The sequence below is a fragment of the Wickerhamiella sorbophila genome (genome assembly GCF_002251995.1).
Source record: "Wickerhamiella sorbophila strain DS02 chromosome Unknown contig1, whole genome shotgun sequence".
NCBI classification, from domain to species: Eukaryota; Fungi; Ascomycota; class Dipodascomycetes; order Dipodascales; family Trichomonascaceae; genus Wickerhamiella; species Wickerhamiella sorbophila.
In genome coordinates, this window is record NW_020193984.1 from 1,601,123 (window position 1) to 1,616,320 (window position 15,198).

General features: G+C 48.7%; 10 protein-coding genes across 10 annotated transcripts; 3 read left to right on the plus strand and 7 right to left on the minus strand.

Annotated features, from left to right (window-relative positions):
* Positions 1-58: 58 nt before the first annotated feature.
* On the minus strand, positions 59-811 carry B9G98_00971 (Uncharacterized protein YpgQ; the record flags this gene model as incomplete). The annotated part of the gene is made up of 1 exon (XM_024807529.1): positions 59-811. One exon carries the CDS (start codon positions 809-811, stop codon positions 59-61), a length of 753 nt encoding a protein of 250 aa, XP_024663297.1.
* A 216-nt stretch (positions 812-1,027) lies between these two features.
* B9G98_00972 (Vacuolar fusion protein MON1) lies at positions 1,028-2,317 on the minus strand (the record flags this gene model as incomplete). The annotated part of the gene is made up of 1 exon (XM_024807530.1): positions 1,028-2,317. The coding sequence occupies one exon, from the start codon at positions 2,315-2,317 to the stop codon at positions 1,028-1,030; it is 1,290 nt and encodes a 429-aa protein (XP_024663298.1).
* Positions 2,318-2,388: 71 nt separating this feature from the next.
* On the minus strand, positions 2,389-3,084 carry B9G98_00973 (Ino eighty subunit 2; the record flags this gene model as incomplete). The annotated part of the gene is made up of 1 exon (XM_024807531.1): positions 2,389-3,084. The coding sequence occupies one exon, from the start codon at positions 3,082-3,084 to the stop codon at positions 2,389-2,391; it is 696 nt and encodes a 231-aa protein (XP_024663299.1).
* A 54-nt stretch (positions 3,085-3,138) lies between these two features.
* On the plus strand, positions 3,139-3,687 carry B9G98_00974 (hypothetical protein; the record flags this gene model as incomplete). The annotated part of the gene is made up of 1 exon (XM_024807532.1): positions 3,139-3,687. One exon carries the CDS (start codon positions 3,139-3,141, stop codon positions 3,685-3,687), a length of 549 nt encoding a protein of 182 aa, XP_024663300.1.
* A 27-nt stretch (positions 3,688-3,714) lies between these two features.
* B9G98_00975 (Required for respiratory growth protein 9, mitochondrial) lies at positions 3,715-4,164 on the minus strand (the record flags this gene model as incomplete). Its single annotated transcript, XM_024807533.1, has 1 exon — positions 3,715-4,164. One exon carries the CDS (start codon positions 4,162-4,164, stop codon positions 3,715-3,717), a length of 450 nt encoding a protein of 149 aa, XP_024663301.1.
* A 97-nt stretch (positions 4,165-4,261) lies between these two features.
* On the minus strand, positions 4,262-4,564 carry B9G98_00976 (hypothetical protein; the record flags this gene model as incomplete). The annotated part of the gene is made up of 1 exon (XM_024807534.1): positions 4,262-4,564. One exon carries the CDS (start codon positions 4,562-4,564, stop codon positions 4,262-4,264), a length of 303 nt encoding a protein of 100 aa, XP_024663302.1.
* A 1,699-nt stretch (positions 4,565-6,263) lies between these two features.
* On the plus strand, positions 6,264-8,213 carry B9G98_00977 (Tyrosine-protein phosphatase 1; the record flags this gene model as incomplete). Its single annotated transcript, XM_024807535.1, has 1 exon — positions 6,264-8,213. The coding sequence occupies one exon, from the start codon at positions 6,264-6,266 to the stop codon at positions 8,211-8,213; it is 1,950 nt and encodes a 649-aa protein (XP_024663303.1).
* A 65-nt stretch (positions 8,214-8,278) lies between these two features.
* On the minus strand, positions 8,279-11,033 carry B9G98_00978 (Ribonucleoside-diphosphate reductase large chain 1). The gene is made up of 2 exons (XM_024807536.1): positions 10,949-11,033; positions 8,279-10,898 (listed from the first exon to the last, which is right to left on the minus strand). Exons 1-2 carry the CDS (start codon positions 10,965-10,967, stop codon positions 8,347-8,349), a joined length of 2,571 nt encoding a protein of 856 aa, XP_024663304.1. The 5' UTR covers positions 10,968-11,033; the 3' UTR covers positions 8,279-8,346.
* A 450-nt stretch (positions 11,034-11,483) lies between these two features.
* On the plus strand, positions 11,484-12,983 carry B9G98_00979 (hypothetical protein; the record flags this gene model as incomplete). Its single annotated transcript, XM_024807537.1, has 1 exon — positions 11,484-12,983. One exon carries the CDS (start codon positions 11,484-11,486, stop codon positions 12,981-12,983), a length of 1,500 nt encoding a protein of 499 aa, XP_024663305.1.
* A 118-nt stretch (positions 12,984-13,101) lies between these two features.
* B9G98_00980 (GTPase-activating protein GYP7) lies at positions 13,102-15,192 on the minus strand (the record flags this gene model as incomplete). The annotated part of the gene is made up of 1 exon (XM_024807538.1): positions 13,102-15,192. One exon carries the CDS (start codon positions 15,190-15,192, stop codon positions 13,102-13,104), a length of 2,091 nt encoding a protein of 696 aa, XP_024663306.1.
* Between the last annotated feature and the right edge of the window lie 6 nt (positions 15,193-15,198).

Consider the following 15,198-nt stretch of genomic DNA (forward strand, 5'->3'; position numbering starts at 1 on the left):
AGTTAATATAAATAATCAGAAGGTCTATAATAGTCTACAAAAACCAGGGAGGGTGAATCTAGTCCAATTCGCCCATAACACCGCATTCTTGCGGCGGGATATCTTGGAAATCCCAGAGCTCGTACTCGCTTTGCGCAGCGGCAACAAACTGCTCCATAATGAGCTGACGGCGTTCGCCGACTTTCTGTCCCAAAGGGGTTTTGAGTGTTTTGCGAAGAGCGAGCAACTTGTCGAAGAAGTGGGAATAAGCGGAAATCACCGTTGCATTTGGACTGATCAGCGGTTCACCTTTGATGCAAGCGTATCCGCCTACTCTAAAGATCCCGATGGCGCCAATTGCATCCAAGCGATCGGCGTCTTGGACGCAATGGTACTCACGACAAGTTTCGTGCCATTCGGTCCAGTTGCCGCTGTTTTTCAGCTTTCGTTCAATAGAATAACCAGTATTCCGAATGATTTTTAATACAGTAGCAATACGGTCGTTGCTCATACCATAATCGGCCATGAGCTTTGTAACTGTGTCAATGCGCTCAGCGACCAAGGGGCCACTGACGTATTTGTGGTCCACAATGTCGTGAAACATCGCACCCAGCACGGTGACCGTATTATCTATGACATTGAATTGGCCCGCAAGTCGTTCTGCCATTCTCACAACGCGATCAATATGGTGTTGATCATGACTTGGATCGTAGCTCTCCATGTACTTGACGGTCAGCATCCTAGCGGCTCCTAGTAGCTCCTGTTCATTGTTTTCTCGTTCTACCATTGGTGACGCCCACTCATCCGGGGGCGTTAGCAGTTTTGCATTCATTTGTGGAATCCTCAACAATTTTTGTGCGTGGCAACAAATAGGAATACTCCCGTTTATATAAACCGCGGGTCTCGGCTTAATCTTGTATAACAAGGTTAGGGTTCACGAACGGTAGTCTTCCAGTACACATGCTTCCGAGATAAGAGTCACCCAGTTGCCGATGATGATCCCTTACGGTTGGTGGATCGTTTGCGCCAAATCTGTACTAGTATTTGCTTAGAATGTAGCACCAGCAGTAATAAATAAGCGTTCTTCGTGGCGACGGACCCAAATAAGTATTCTGCGGACTGCTTCGCTCAATGCGGTTTTATTCAACGACTTTGCTGCGCAGTACAATTCGAACGCTGGGGTCTGCCATGCTAAAAGAACATGGTGGGGGTACCGGGCGTGGCAAATTCGGAGCTTGTTGTCGTGCATGTACCCTTGCAATTGCGAGTAGGCGAGCTTCAGCAGGGTCTGTTGATCTCCTAGCGACTGCAAATCAGATTGGATGTACTGGACGTTTGCTCGCGACTTGTAAAGAAAGTGCGAAATCTCGGGCACTTTCAAGCTGTCTGCAGGCCGCCTTCCCCTCTCGACTGCTTGTTGAAGAGGCAACAACAAGTTCTGTTTGTTGATTTGCTCCATGATGTTTGTGTAGGCCTGCTGCAACTCAAAAAATGCAGTGCGGTCGGGTGAGAGTAGCACCAATGCTGCTGATTTGGTGAAGAAATGAATGTAGGCATACAGAAAGCCTTTGGGGTTGAATCTCGGAAGACAAATAGGAACCCAGTGTTCACCTTCGTCGAAAGCAGTTGTATTGAATAGCATGCTAAACAAAAGATAAAGATCGGCTGGATGCAGGCTGTGTTTCTTGGGGCGGACAACGCCCACAAGCTGCTTGTCTGCGACGATCATTCCGTAAAGCATGTTGGGCGTTCGACACTCGACCAAGATCGAATTGAGGGCCAGTCTGGTTGTTTTGCGCAGCTCCAAACTTTCTAAAGCTCCAAACCAAACAGGATCTCCCGAGGCCATGTCTTTAGCCAGGGCATTCAAAAAAACTTCTGTGCCGGCCAACAAGGGGCGGAGGTCCATATTGGGGCGGCTTGTGAAAGCCTTTTCCAGTTGGTTTTGGGTCAATGTGGACAAAATTTGAGCATGCAGAATGTCCAATTGGTGGCCCAGCTGGGTTTCGGAGCGGTGCAGTTTGTCTATGGCCACAAGAATCAATGGAGAAACCACCCGGAAAACAAAAGTCGTGTTCTTGGATCTGAACGATTTGAGAAGCTGGTTGTCCGCAGCAAAAAAAGACACCAGCGTTTGGGTAATTGCCAAATATTCAACATACTCCACCTCACTGCCGTTTAGTGAATACACTGGCTTCCCTGATTGAGTGAGAATGAGGTAATGGGCCGGAACAGCGCAGAAACCGCTCACCGTTGGCTCGTATACGCTCTGTATAATTGCTTCATTGAGGTCGAGCACCTCGTCGCTTCGAGCTGGCGCGAGATCTCGTGCCTCCATGTCAGCTTACTAGGCAGAAGGGACAAAGAAACTGTGAAAGATATAGTTGAATTTAATTAAATATATGCAAGTTAAAGAGCAGCTCTTTCGCTGGTCATTGATAACGTGAACGAGTTTTGCGCAGAACGCCACGAAGTCATCGCGGGATGTGGGGGCAAAAGACGGGACCTAGACACGAAGTTGGCGTCGTCGCTTTCGCCTTTGCGCGTCTTGCCGGCCCTCTTTTTCAGAAGCTTGTCTAGTGTATCTTGTTTTTCCTCCTCGAGCCTGCGCTCGCTGAGGTTCTTTCGTCGACGTGCCAGCTCGGCCCGTTTGATGCGCTGCTCCTCTACGCTCAGCACCTTTTTCTTGCGGGCTGACGGCATATCAATACTCGTGAGATCAGGGAATACAGGCGGACCCTCGTCGTTATCTTCGATTCGCGCCCTTTGTCTTGCGGTGAGGCGCGACATGTCGATTGAGTCCATTTCAAACTCGCCTTCCTCTTCCGCATAGTCCTCCATTTCATCATCAATCTCTTCTTCGGGCTCCTCTTCTTCCTCTTCTTCTTCCTCCTCCTCTTCCTCCTCCTCTTCCTCCTCCTCGTCTTCGTCTTCGTCCTCGTCGTCTTCCTCGTCGTCGTCGACCTCATCAACGTCTACCTCGTCATTACTCAACGAGACGCCACCGCCGCCTTCTCCGTCGCTCTCGCTGTCACTCACTGCTCGGCGCCGTCTGGCTTTGGGCGACTCGGCCGGCAACTTGAGCACTACCCGTTTGGTGGTCATGTCGGTAAGCTGAATTATCTTGACTAACCTGCCTTGACTTCTACCCCACTCGAGATGGCGTTGGATTTGGTCTTCCCAGAGAACACGGGGAGGTTGCCAAACAGCAAATTGCCACTTCAGCTGAAACATGTGCTGGCAGTAGTGTACGTATTTGGCGGATTCTCGGCGCTCATGGCTCTCCTGTCGAAGCTAATTGTCAAGCCGCTGTTCGAACAATTAACTGCTCAACGACAAGAGTTGGCGCAAGCCGTGCGATACAAGCTGGTCAAATTCAACTGTGAGCTGGAGCACTCACTTAAAGACCCCCCTTCTCTTCATTCGATCAAACACGGATATGCCGACACTCTTGTTCGGACTGAAAAGCGAGGCACTGGGAAGACAGCTTCCTCGGGTGCCTATAAACTTGAGCGAAATGATTTAAAGGACGAGTGTTCTGCTGCAGAAAAAAGCTTGCTTGATGAGATTAAGAGTTTAGAGGAGTACATGAGAGACGTCGCATTTGGCTACTCCAGCACTAGTTCGAATGCTAAAGCCAAATCCAGTACTGTGGCTGAATTCAGAAGCGAAGTTCGGTCGTTCAAGGGCGCACTGCTTGCTCTGTAGGTATGTACACAAATAAATATTTAAGACTCAAACATCTTTAAGACGGTCACCTCGCCGTTTCCAACGAGCCTGTAGTTTCTTATGCTCCTTAGCGTCTGGCTTCCACTTGGACTTTAAAACATGGCGAATGCTTTCAGGACTTACTTTGAATCGCATGCCCAAATCGTCGTTGGTGAGTTCAGGAAACGCCCGCTTGAGATCCCGCACCTCTTCGATTTTTTCCCGGCTCAGGCGTTTAATGGGCTTGAAGCCGTCTGGGAACTTTTCTCTCAGGGCAAACATGTGCCTTTTCCACATGTCTATGTCCGATTTGCGCCAGTTTTTGGGAACATTCACCGCTGGCTTCACTGGCTCAGTGGCGCCGCTCAAGTCCCAGGAACCCTTGATGTAATACGGAACGGACCGTTTTATTGGTTTTGTCGCAGGTTTAGCGGCCAACATCTGAGCCCCTGTCGAAAACCACCTCAACCGCTGCATCAGATAATTTTCAGCCTGATGGGGAGTGGGTTAGGTCGGACAAACTGGCTTTGATCCGGAGGCTTTGACCACACAAGGGCGTTCAGGGGCGAGACAGTCACTTTTTCCGAGGAACAATCTCGTGCCACAATTCCTCTTTGAAAAACTGCCAAAACTTGTCCCTCTTGCGTTTTCGAATCAGCTTTTGCTGGTGCTTCAGTCTCAGCATTGCCGCCAAATCCGGGGCATGGGCCGCCGTGTATCCCTCACCATTTAACATTCGGACGACCTGGTGGAACCTCGGACTGGCCAAAAACTGTTTGACCAGCCATCTGTGTATGCTCTCTCGCCACATTGCAGAAACCAGCTGACGGCTTGGTGGATGGTAAGATGAATAAAGACGTTTAGTAAATATGAACATGAGATTGATCTAGTTAGACAAGTAAAGCGGCCCAAGTTGGCCACGGGATACAGTACAGCGCAAAGCAGGACTATTTTAGATTCGAGCAATCGACTTTACAACCATGATTTTGGCCGGGCCGCGTCCCAGCGGTTCCAGAGAGTTCAGTCTGTTTTCACCGCGGCATTTTGAGAAATGTAGTGGAACACAAATATTAAGACGAGCGCAGCAACACCAAGCACTACCACGAGATCAGAGAGCTGAGTATCCTTGATCATTGTGGCTTTTTTGTCAAACGTTCAGGACTGGTTTTTACCTGACTTAATAACAGCGCTTCCTTTGATGGACCAGCTGACATCATCCGAAGGCCTCGGCCAGAAGGTTCGCGGAGAGGACTCCTGGTATACATAGGGCTATATGAAACAAAAACCTTATTTGGGACCTACGTAAATGATCCATACCCAGCATTTTGTGGTATGCCGGTTTTTTTAACCGATGCACTTCGGAAGCTTATGAGTTCTTGGCGAAGCAACACGTGCGAGCACTTTTTTTTCTGATTACCAGCGCCAAAAACTATTTGATAGCGAATTCACAACCTAAATTATAAGTGCGGACTGATCCGGTATACCCGGCAAGAATTGATGTCCAAAGCTCATAAGACAAGATCGCATGACCGGAAAGCTGTTGCAAGCCGCATGGCCGAGCAGCGAGGGTTTGTCCCAGAGCACCGGCGGCCGTTTCACACGCGAAATATTTCTGGCCAGAACAGCCGATCTAGGCTAGGTCTGAGGTTTCTGCGGACTCCGACCTGAATCATTCGACTTGCAGTCCTCGACTGCAGCTCGTCCTATTCACAGATCATACACCCGTTTAGAAGTCGCAGCCTTTAATCGGGGTGCTGATGTTAGGGTAGTAACCGCAACGACGGCTATCCAGGTGGCCAAATTTTTGACTAGTGAGGGGTTTTGAACAAACGCGTACGCCCCATAAACCAGTACGCCAAGATTGATCTTGCAGAAAACACGCTATCCAAGCCTAGACCGGCTTATCTGGCACCATAACCCCACGTAGATGTGTTGGCGCCTTGCTATCGACTGCGTACAGCATGCCCGATGACCCCAGTTGACTCAGGGTTGAGGCTGGCTCTCACTAGCAGCTTCTTGCATTGATCAGCTTACGTCAGGGGTTCAGGCCCTCTTATCTTCAATGCAAAACTATAGACAAAGACATTTTAGAGCCCTAGTTGAAATAATTTGCAATCGTAATTATTCAATGGACTGAATTGTCCGCTCTGTCTCCCGCTTATTTGCTCCCAGTTGTGTGATCGGGTAAGTTGTGCATGCCTTTAATTGCGTTTGCCCGAGGGTATGCCTGCCTCGTGGCGAGCTTAGTGAGACAGTTAACCTCCCGGGACCTGCTGCTTTTCAACAACCCAACTGATCGCCTAAAAGCCTCCATCTCAGCATATCCACGTACTGAGTTCTTGGCAAACTTTGATCAAATACCATACTTGGGTCATCAAGCTTTGTGCCGAACAGGTTTCAGCACTGTTAAAGACTTTTTAACCAGGCCGCATTGTAAATTTTCTCCTCCCACAAAAGGCGGACGAGCATTTTTTTCCCTCCAGCATTGCGAGCTATCATACAGCAGTAGCTTGTTTACCTGCGCAAATACACAAACCGAACCTCGTCTATTTGCTTGTAGTCACACAGCACTAGCCATGGGGCTCTTCAATTCGTCAAAGGCTTCATGCCGATCTGACCCCAAATATTCTCAATTGCCTAGTCCCAAAGGCTCCAGTATGAACGACGATTGCCATATATTGAGCGATGTAGAGCTGGAGAGACGCTACAATATTTTACGAGCAGAGGAGCATGCCAGAACCGGCGGGAAATGTGGCCCCGAATGGTCTCGCCAAATCGGTCTTGATCCAAACAACAAAGACCGCAACCGCTATTCGAATATTATTCCTTGGGACCATTCCCGCGTGAGACTGCCGGTAAATGACGGCGCTAACGATTACATCAATGCATCGTGGATCCAGCTGGGTGCTCACACCTATATTGCTAGCCAGGGCCCGCTCGCCTCTACCTCTGCACATTTCTGGCAAATGGTATACGCATATGGTGGCGACCCTGCCACTGTGGTCATGCTCACTCCGGTTTACGAGCATGTTGTTGAAAAATGTGCCAGATACTGGCCCTCCGACAAAAATGCAGATACATTCTATGCTAAAGAACAGGGCGACTTTGAGTTCGGGCTTCATCTCAAGCTGGAAAAGAAATCGGAGAATGAGCATTACACCTATTCTCAATTCAAGCTCACTCCTGACGATCCACACCACCCCACTCACACTATTCACCATCTCTATTATAATACTTGGTTGGATTATTCCAAACCCAACGCTGATGCAGATATCCGGGCACTTATTCAACTCGTCAACAATTCCCTCAAAAACCCAGGTGCACCTTTAGTGGTGCATTGTTCGGCTGGCATTGGACGGACTGGTACTTTTATCGCTATCGATGCCTTGCTGTCCAAGGTTGATACAGATATCCGATTGCCTAATTTCCCAAAGGTTTCTCCAGTGTGGAAAGAAGATATCAAGGAGATTACTGATAAAAACTCACCCTTTGATGGCGAGAGAGACCATCATGATACGACTACCCCCATAGACGCCGGCCACCTCAACCCTCTTTCGATCATTGCCCAGAGGAGTCCTTCGTTTGTTGCATCATCTACACCTAGTGAGTCAGAAATTCCAGATCCATCGTCAAGGCGAAGATCCTCTGTTTTATACGAGTCAGTGCGCGCAAGTGATCTACCGCTGAACGTCCTCGAAGAAGCTTCGACTGAAGAAAACACCCCGGCGCCCGAATCAGCCATTGCCGATGATAGCGATGACTGTAGAGGAAGCGTCCCCCGTATGCTCCTTTTTGGCTCCAAAAAAGTCGCAGACGTCCCAGCCATCACAGTTTCCTCATTGAGCTCTGCTCTCAAAGCATCCAAAACTGCTATGAACGGCCGTAGAAACGGCTTCTTGACGAATGGCGGCGATTTGAGCGAATCGAACTCTACAACAAGCACAGATCTAACTTCGTTGAGCACTGCAGCGTCGTCTGTAGGAGGGTCAGCCAAAACCGGCCCTGTTTTAGCCGGGTCAGCAAAGACAGGCCCTCTTCTCGCGGGATCAGCAAAATCCGGACCAGTTTTGGTAAACAGACCATCGCAGATTGTCCTTTCAGATGAATTCTTCCAGGAAAAGCCCAACGATATCGATGTCATTGAGTGGTTCGACCACGAAGACCCTGTAATGGCGGCAGTGAGATGTATGCGAAAGCAAAGGCCAAAGATGGTCCAAGGTAAGCAACAACTTGGATATATCTACGATCAGCTCGAGATTGCTCAGCAGTTATCAAAAGCTCACAAAATGTCACGGAGAGAGACATTCGCTGGCCATGAGCTTTCGAGCTCAGGCATGTCTATTCACAGCTCTGAATCCACGGTTGTTGGCAGCCTGAACCGGTCAGAAACAACCCTAAACAAACCAAAATCGAAGAGCACTGCTGGGAGCGTCCCTGGACGCAAACTGTTTAGAAGACCCACCATTTCGTCTATGTTTTCGCCCAGTTCGCCAATAGCTGCCGCAAAGCGACCCACAAAGTCATGACATCGAGTGTGCCCTTTCATGAGATTCATTTATTAGTTTTGGCATGTGTAACATATATATGAGCATATCAAATTCATAACTAACAAGAAGAAAAGCTTTTTTTTTCAAAGCTATCTATCAAAACGTAACGGGCCTAGCCGGAGCACATCTCACAAGCGCTGGGATTGTTGATGGAGCATGCAAGAACCTCGTCGCTGAAAATGTTGACCTCGCCAGTGGGCTTAGGGGTAGCGGTGTTCTCAGTAACGACAGGCTTAGCAGTAGACTCAGCTTCAGGGGTCTCAGCGGGGGTAGTATTAGCAGTAGACTCGTCCTGATCAAGAGAGACACGAGAGATGTCACCCGCCAGATCATTGATTGAGGTACGGGGAATATACTTCTTACGAGACAGCTTGTGACTGGCAACGTTCGTCTCTTCCAGTGCTAGTTTCTCCTGGTCAACAGTGAACTGAATGGGAGCCGAAGCTGCCTGGGTACGCAAGTAGTACATACCAGTCTTGAGGCCCTTTTGCCATCCGTAAAAGTGCATACTGGTGAGCTTGCCCATCGTAGGAGCCTGAATGTAGATATTCAAAGACTGGCTCTGATCGATGAAAGCAGAACGGTCAGCCGCCATGTCAATAACGGTCTTTTGGCTAATCTCCCAAACAGTTTTATAAAGTTCCTTGATTTCGTCGGGAATAGAAGCAATGTGCTGAATAGAACCTCCGCTTGCGATAAGACGGTTCTTCATGTCGTCGTTCCAAAGACCCATCTCAACCAAGTCCTTCAGCAGGTAAGGATTGACAATCTGGAACTCACCAGCCAAAACACGGCGCGAATAAATGTTGGAGGTGTAAGGCTCGAAACACTCATTGAAGCCGAGAATCTGAGAGGTGGAAGCTGTGGGCATGGGAGCAACCAACAAAGAATTGCGGATACCGTGTTGGGCCAAGTTAGCCTTGAGAGTGTCCCAGTCCCACAGATCAGTCGGAGTGACATTCCACATATCGTACTGGAGAATGCCCTTACTTGCAGGAGAGCCCTGGTAGCTCTCGTAAGGACCAAGTTCTTGAGCGAGCTCAATGGAAGACTCGAGAGCAGCATGATAAATCGTCTCGAAAATCTGGATGTTGAGATGCTTGGCCTCCGTAGAGTCGAAAGGCAAGCGCAATGCAAAGAAGGTATCAGCCAAACCCTGGACACCCAAGGCAATAGGCCTGTGGCGGAAATTGGAGCGACGGGCTTCTTCAACGGGGTAGTAATTCTTGTCGATAATACAGTTCAAGTTGCGAGTGACAACCTTGACTGCATCATGCAATTTTTTGAAGTCGTACCACGTACCGTTGTCATCACTTTCAACAAACGAGGGAAGCGCCATTGATGCCAAATTGCACACGGCAACCTCATCAGGAGAAGAATACTCGACAATTTCACAGCACAAGTTAGAGGACTTGATGGTACCAAGGTTCTTCTGGTTGCTCTTACGATTGCAAGCATCCTTGTACAACATGAAAGGGTTGCCAGTCTCAGTTTGAGCTTCAAGGATAGCATACCAAAGCTTCTGAGCAGGAATGGTCTTGCGACCTTTATTTTCCTGTTCGTACTTGGAATACAAAGCCTCAAACTCATCGCCATAGACATCAGAAAGTCCAGGGCACTCGTTAGGGTCCATAAGGGTCCAATCCTCATTAGCTTTGACGCGCTTCATGAACAGATCAGGGATCCAAAGGGCCAAGAACAAGTCACGAGCACGGACTTCCTCTTTTCCATGGTTTTTGCGCAGATCAATGAACTCGAAAACATCAAAGTGCCAGGGTTCGAGATAGATGGCAAAGGCACCAGGGCGCTTGTTGCCACCTTGATCGACATAACGAGCAGTGTTGTTAAAAACACGGAGCATAGGGAGCAGACCGTTGGAAGTACCATTGGTACCAGCGATATAAGAGCCAGTGGCACGAATATTGTGGACATGCAGGCCAATGCCACCAGCAGATTTCGAAATAAGGGCACAGGTCTTGAGGGTGTCGTAAATACCGTCAATGGAGTCGTCCTTCATGGCAACCAGGAAGCACGATGACATCTGGGCCTGAGGGGTACCAGCATTGTAGAGAGTGGGTGAGGCATGAGTGAAATACTTTTGAGACATGAGCTCGTAAGTCTCGAGAACTTTAGGGATGTTGGCACCATGGATACCCAATGCAACACGCATAATCATATGCTGGGGACGCTCATGAACCTTGCCATTGAGTTTGAGCAGGTAAGAACGTTCCAATGTCTTGAAACCAAAGTAATTGTAGTTGAAATCACGATCATACACGATAGCAGAATTGAGCTCGTCGGCATGCTTGCGGACAACCTCAGCCACCTCATCCGAAATCATGGGAGACAGCTTACCGTTGCGAGGGTTCACATATGTGTATAGATCCTCAACGACCTGGCTGAACACCTTCTTTGTCTGCTTGTGCAGGTTGGACACGGCAATACGAGCAGCAAGAATGGCGTAGTCCGGGTGAACGGTAGTCATGTACGCGGCAGTTTCGGCAGCAAGATTGTCGAGTTCCACGGTGGTAACACCATGGTAAACGCCATTAATGATACGTTGCGTGATGTGGACAGCGTCGACGTGTTGAGGGTCGAGGCCGTAGCAAAGACGCGAAACGCGGGCGGTGATCTTGTCGAACTGGACTTTTTCTTTACGACCGTCTAAAGGTTAGTATCAGGGACGTTGAAACAGTGTTTCGGGAGCAACTTACCTCGCTTGTATACAAACATGGTTACGATGGGGCGTAAAGGAAGAACAAAAAACCTTGCAGGATCGTTCGGTCGCGTTATTTATAATTTTGACGCGTGCGCGCCTTACCCTTGAATTCCATATCGTGATTTATACGGCGGTTAGAGGGGTAGGATGGGTTTTAAAAAATAATCTGACGAATGAATACTAGCTGATTTACGCAATTTTTGTTTTCGAGAGCTTGTCCGAGTTGTTCATCTGCGAAAAGCCCTTGTGGCAATTCTCAACCATGCATTCCGATCCCATGCAAGTAAATTACCCTAATTAGTCTGACTTTCAGCAGGGTTACCCTGTCAGAATCTACCAAGCCGCTTATTCAGCAAACACATCGCCGGGCCGTCCACGAGCAGGGGGGATTACAGGACAAAAAAAGTTTTAGCTCAGCACCCTTATCAACCCATTCACCCCTTGGATCCACCGCCTAACGCCCCCACCAGCAACCCTCCAACCCCCCCTTTTGGTTTGCCGGCAAATAATACCAAAAAGGCACTAAAAGTATGCGATACCTTAACTCAGGAAGCTCTTTGAACGACAGCTACGACGTGTCTCTGTCGAGCGACCATGGCGGGGCCCAAACTGACCGATCAGAGTCCCTAGAACCCTCGGAGTCCGTTCGGCCTATGTCAGACCAAGTAGAGCTCATTAACGCTCGCATTTTCGACAATTCAGACCGCACCCTGTTTCTGCGTGTAATGGGTCGTATTGGCACCCGCTGCACCTATGCGGCAATGGCCACAACCATCGACCGGGTGTTTCGCGATGAGAAATGGACGTATGTTTCAGTGCTTGGTCCCGAGGAACTGACGAAAAAGATCACCAACAAACTCAAAACGCTCAACAAACATCATACTCACCAGGATCTAGAACGCCAGCGCTATCTGATGAACAAGGATTGGTATGAACGCGTAGAAGAGCGTATCGTGCGTCGTCTCAACGATTCATCGCAACCACCAGTGCGAACAAATGCTCCTTCTTCAAGTAATGTTCGCCAGAGCTCTCGCCGAGTGCGGTACTCTGAGGCAGAAGAAAAAATGTTCCGTCATTGGATGGTGAGCTTGACCGAGAATGCAGTCGGCTATATCTACACTGCATACAAAGGGACTCGCAAACGTGAAATGCTCAAGCATAAACTACGTGAAGTCCGCAAATCATATTCTATTAAAGAGGTGAAATCCGTTTCTCGCTCTGAATCAAAAGACGACCTTGCCAGCAACAATGCTGAAGCTGATAACTCGGACGGCGAAGATAAGCACCCGGCTGCCTCCGATGGCAAGTTCCAGCAGGTGGTCACATACCGTCGCCTTTATAAACTCGATTCGTCTGGTCACTTTGATGAAACCAAAAAAGACAAATGGGCAGAAGGCCCTATTCCCGAAGCCGACAAGGCTGCTTTCAATCGCCGTGTCCTGGAGCTCAAGCATGAGACTTCAACATTGAATACCAACGATTTCGATATGCTTGACACTACAACCTCAGCTTTAGGACCTGAAGATGATTTCGACACTTCTACGTTCATTGGCAGAACTCTGGACGTAGATGACCCAGATCGCTTCATTAGCGAGCATTTGCGGGATGCTACGGCGGGTTTGGCTTCTAATAATGACGGTAATCAACAGTCCACTACTGCTAATCTCATTGATGCTCTGCGGGTCGAAATTTCTTCTTTAACGGATCGTGCTGGCCACAACCAAACACTATATCCATTCATTGATGCTTACAACAATATTCTGCAAAGCACTTTGAAGGTGTGTCGTGAAGTCGAACGTAATAGGCAGGGTGGAGAGAGCCAGTTCTCGTACAAACAGCTGTTTGAGGGTGAAGAAGATCGTCACCGCGCCTCGGTTGCTCAGGTACAGAACTATATGAGCTCGCACGGTGCTAGCCTGGGATCGGGCCACCCAACCGCAGCGGCAGCAGCCGCTGTTGCAGCAGCCGCGGCTGTTGGTCAAGAGGATCAATCCAAGGAACAGGTTTCGAAACGGCAGAAAACTCACTGAGAGAGAAACCGTCCAACCAGCCTACCCACCGAATAAAAACAAAACAAAAGCAAAAACAAAAACAAAAAACAAGTTAAACATATCAAGTGTACGAAATAAATTAAGTTATATCTCAAGTTTAACCACCAGTCGCACCTTCAGGGCGAGCAGACTCCCGAACTTCCACGATCTTGCGATCGCGCAATTGCCTGAGGGAATCAGGAACACTGGGAAGCACAGCATGCTGGCCATCTTTGCGACGACGATCAATCAAGTCAATCGTATTCGAAAACCTCTGGAACAGTTGCTCCGCACGCATAAGAACCACATCTATATCCAGAGATTGACCGAGCTCGTTGATGTACTTGAGAACCTCATCAAAGTGATGCAGTTGGGCCATGATGACCTCTTTGTTGAGATCAAGAATAGCCAGTGCCAAGAATAAGTGGAATTGAGAAGAGTAAAAATCAGTCCAGAGCACTTCCCATAACCTAAGAACAGCATCCCATTCAAATTCTCGCTTGTACCAGACTAGCAGCATGCGGAAAAAGAAGAAAAAGTGGGTACTTTCAGCCTTTTCGAGATGCTCGAATAACTGCGGGAGCATGAAGCGAACAAGGCTCTCCAAGGTTTTGAGCTGATCGTGCATTCCGGATTGATCCCGGAGAAAGTTGCGCTCCATCCGGCGCATAAACTGGCAGAACGCCCAGAACGCAAGAGCATCATCTTGAAGAACGACGTAGAGAGGAGAGAGAAGATCAGACATACCCTGAATGTAACCTAGGTTTTCGTTGTACTCATTATAAGTGATGAGCATATCTTTCATCTGTTCCAAATGCGGGTTTGCACCCTGACTGGCAAACCTGCTGTCGGGATCTGGATGGGGAATATCGCTTTGACCGAAGATTTCAAGCTGGCGGTCAGTTCTTAGCACGTCTTTCTCGATTCTGTGTTTTTGATCTTTCCAGAACTCATCATTGTTCTGACGCTCAGTATCGTCCCACCAATGGCGTTTCAAACGATAGTATTCGTTGCGCTTTTCAGAGGTAATAGAATGCCGCTCAATTGCATTACTATCCCATGGATACACGCCGAGCAAAAAGAGCCAACCCTCAGTTCGGGCACTTGGTTCGAGTCCACCATGGAAAATACGATCAAGAACCTCGGTTTGAGTGATACACAATCTGCCTGACAGGTCAAAGAACGAGTTCCATTCTTCTAAAGTGACAGGATTGCGTCTCTCTACTGAGGCAGCCAGGCTTATGACGTCGTACTCTTCATCTGTAGCGCCTATACTCGAAATGAGATCGTCGTAGCTATCCATCCAAACCACATCGTAACGAGGATCAGAGTTTTCAGCAATTCCCAGTGCCCACTCAGCCAAATAGATTCGAGCACTGTCGAAATCATTGCTCAATTGCTCGACCTCGGGGACTTTTAGCATGGCTTTAACATTGGCCGGAGTGCGATCCAAAACCTGCTGGCCGGCCTTACGACTAAACCTTGTCACAGCGGCCAGCTTCTCCATTAGACCCCATTTCGCGTCTTCCCATGCTTTTGAGAGTTTCGCGATATTGTCGTCTCCAGGTTGAGGAGTGACCAGCTTAGCGGCGGCCGGTGAAAACGACAACTTGTCTGCCACATCAGGGTTTACTAGCAGTAGACCTCTTTCGACAGTCGCGTCCACCAGCTTTACGTACTTTCTGAGTTCTTTCAAAAACGATTGGCCGCCCCAATACAGATCGCCAGAGTCCGAGAATGGCTCGAAACTCTCACAATTCCGCTTTTGCTCGTTGACTGTACTCTCAGACTCCAAATCGTGGAAAAACAGTGCTGGTAGCGTCACCTGGGTTCGCGTGTAGAAAAGCAAAGAGCCCCACCACCAGCCTAGAGAGGGCTGGCGGACCTGGATAGAAAACAGGTCTTTGACTGCAATTGAGAAGGCATGAGAGCTGCGAGCATTCAATGGCGGTGGGGAAACCATCACCCTGCTTGTTTCGGAGATTGCGCCCGATTCAGGATCAAGATCTACCTGCACATAGTTGTCAAAGTCATCTTTGGACTGCCGAATGAGATATTCAGGGACCCAGCTGAGAAGAATGTCTAGATCTGAAGCACCGTCTGGCCTGATAAGTGCTAAATAGCCAGCAATGTTGTCCTTGGACGATTTTGAAGGATGTATATAGACTTTTGATTTGCAGTAAAGCAGCTGTACTTTACTGGTGTCCATCAATAG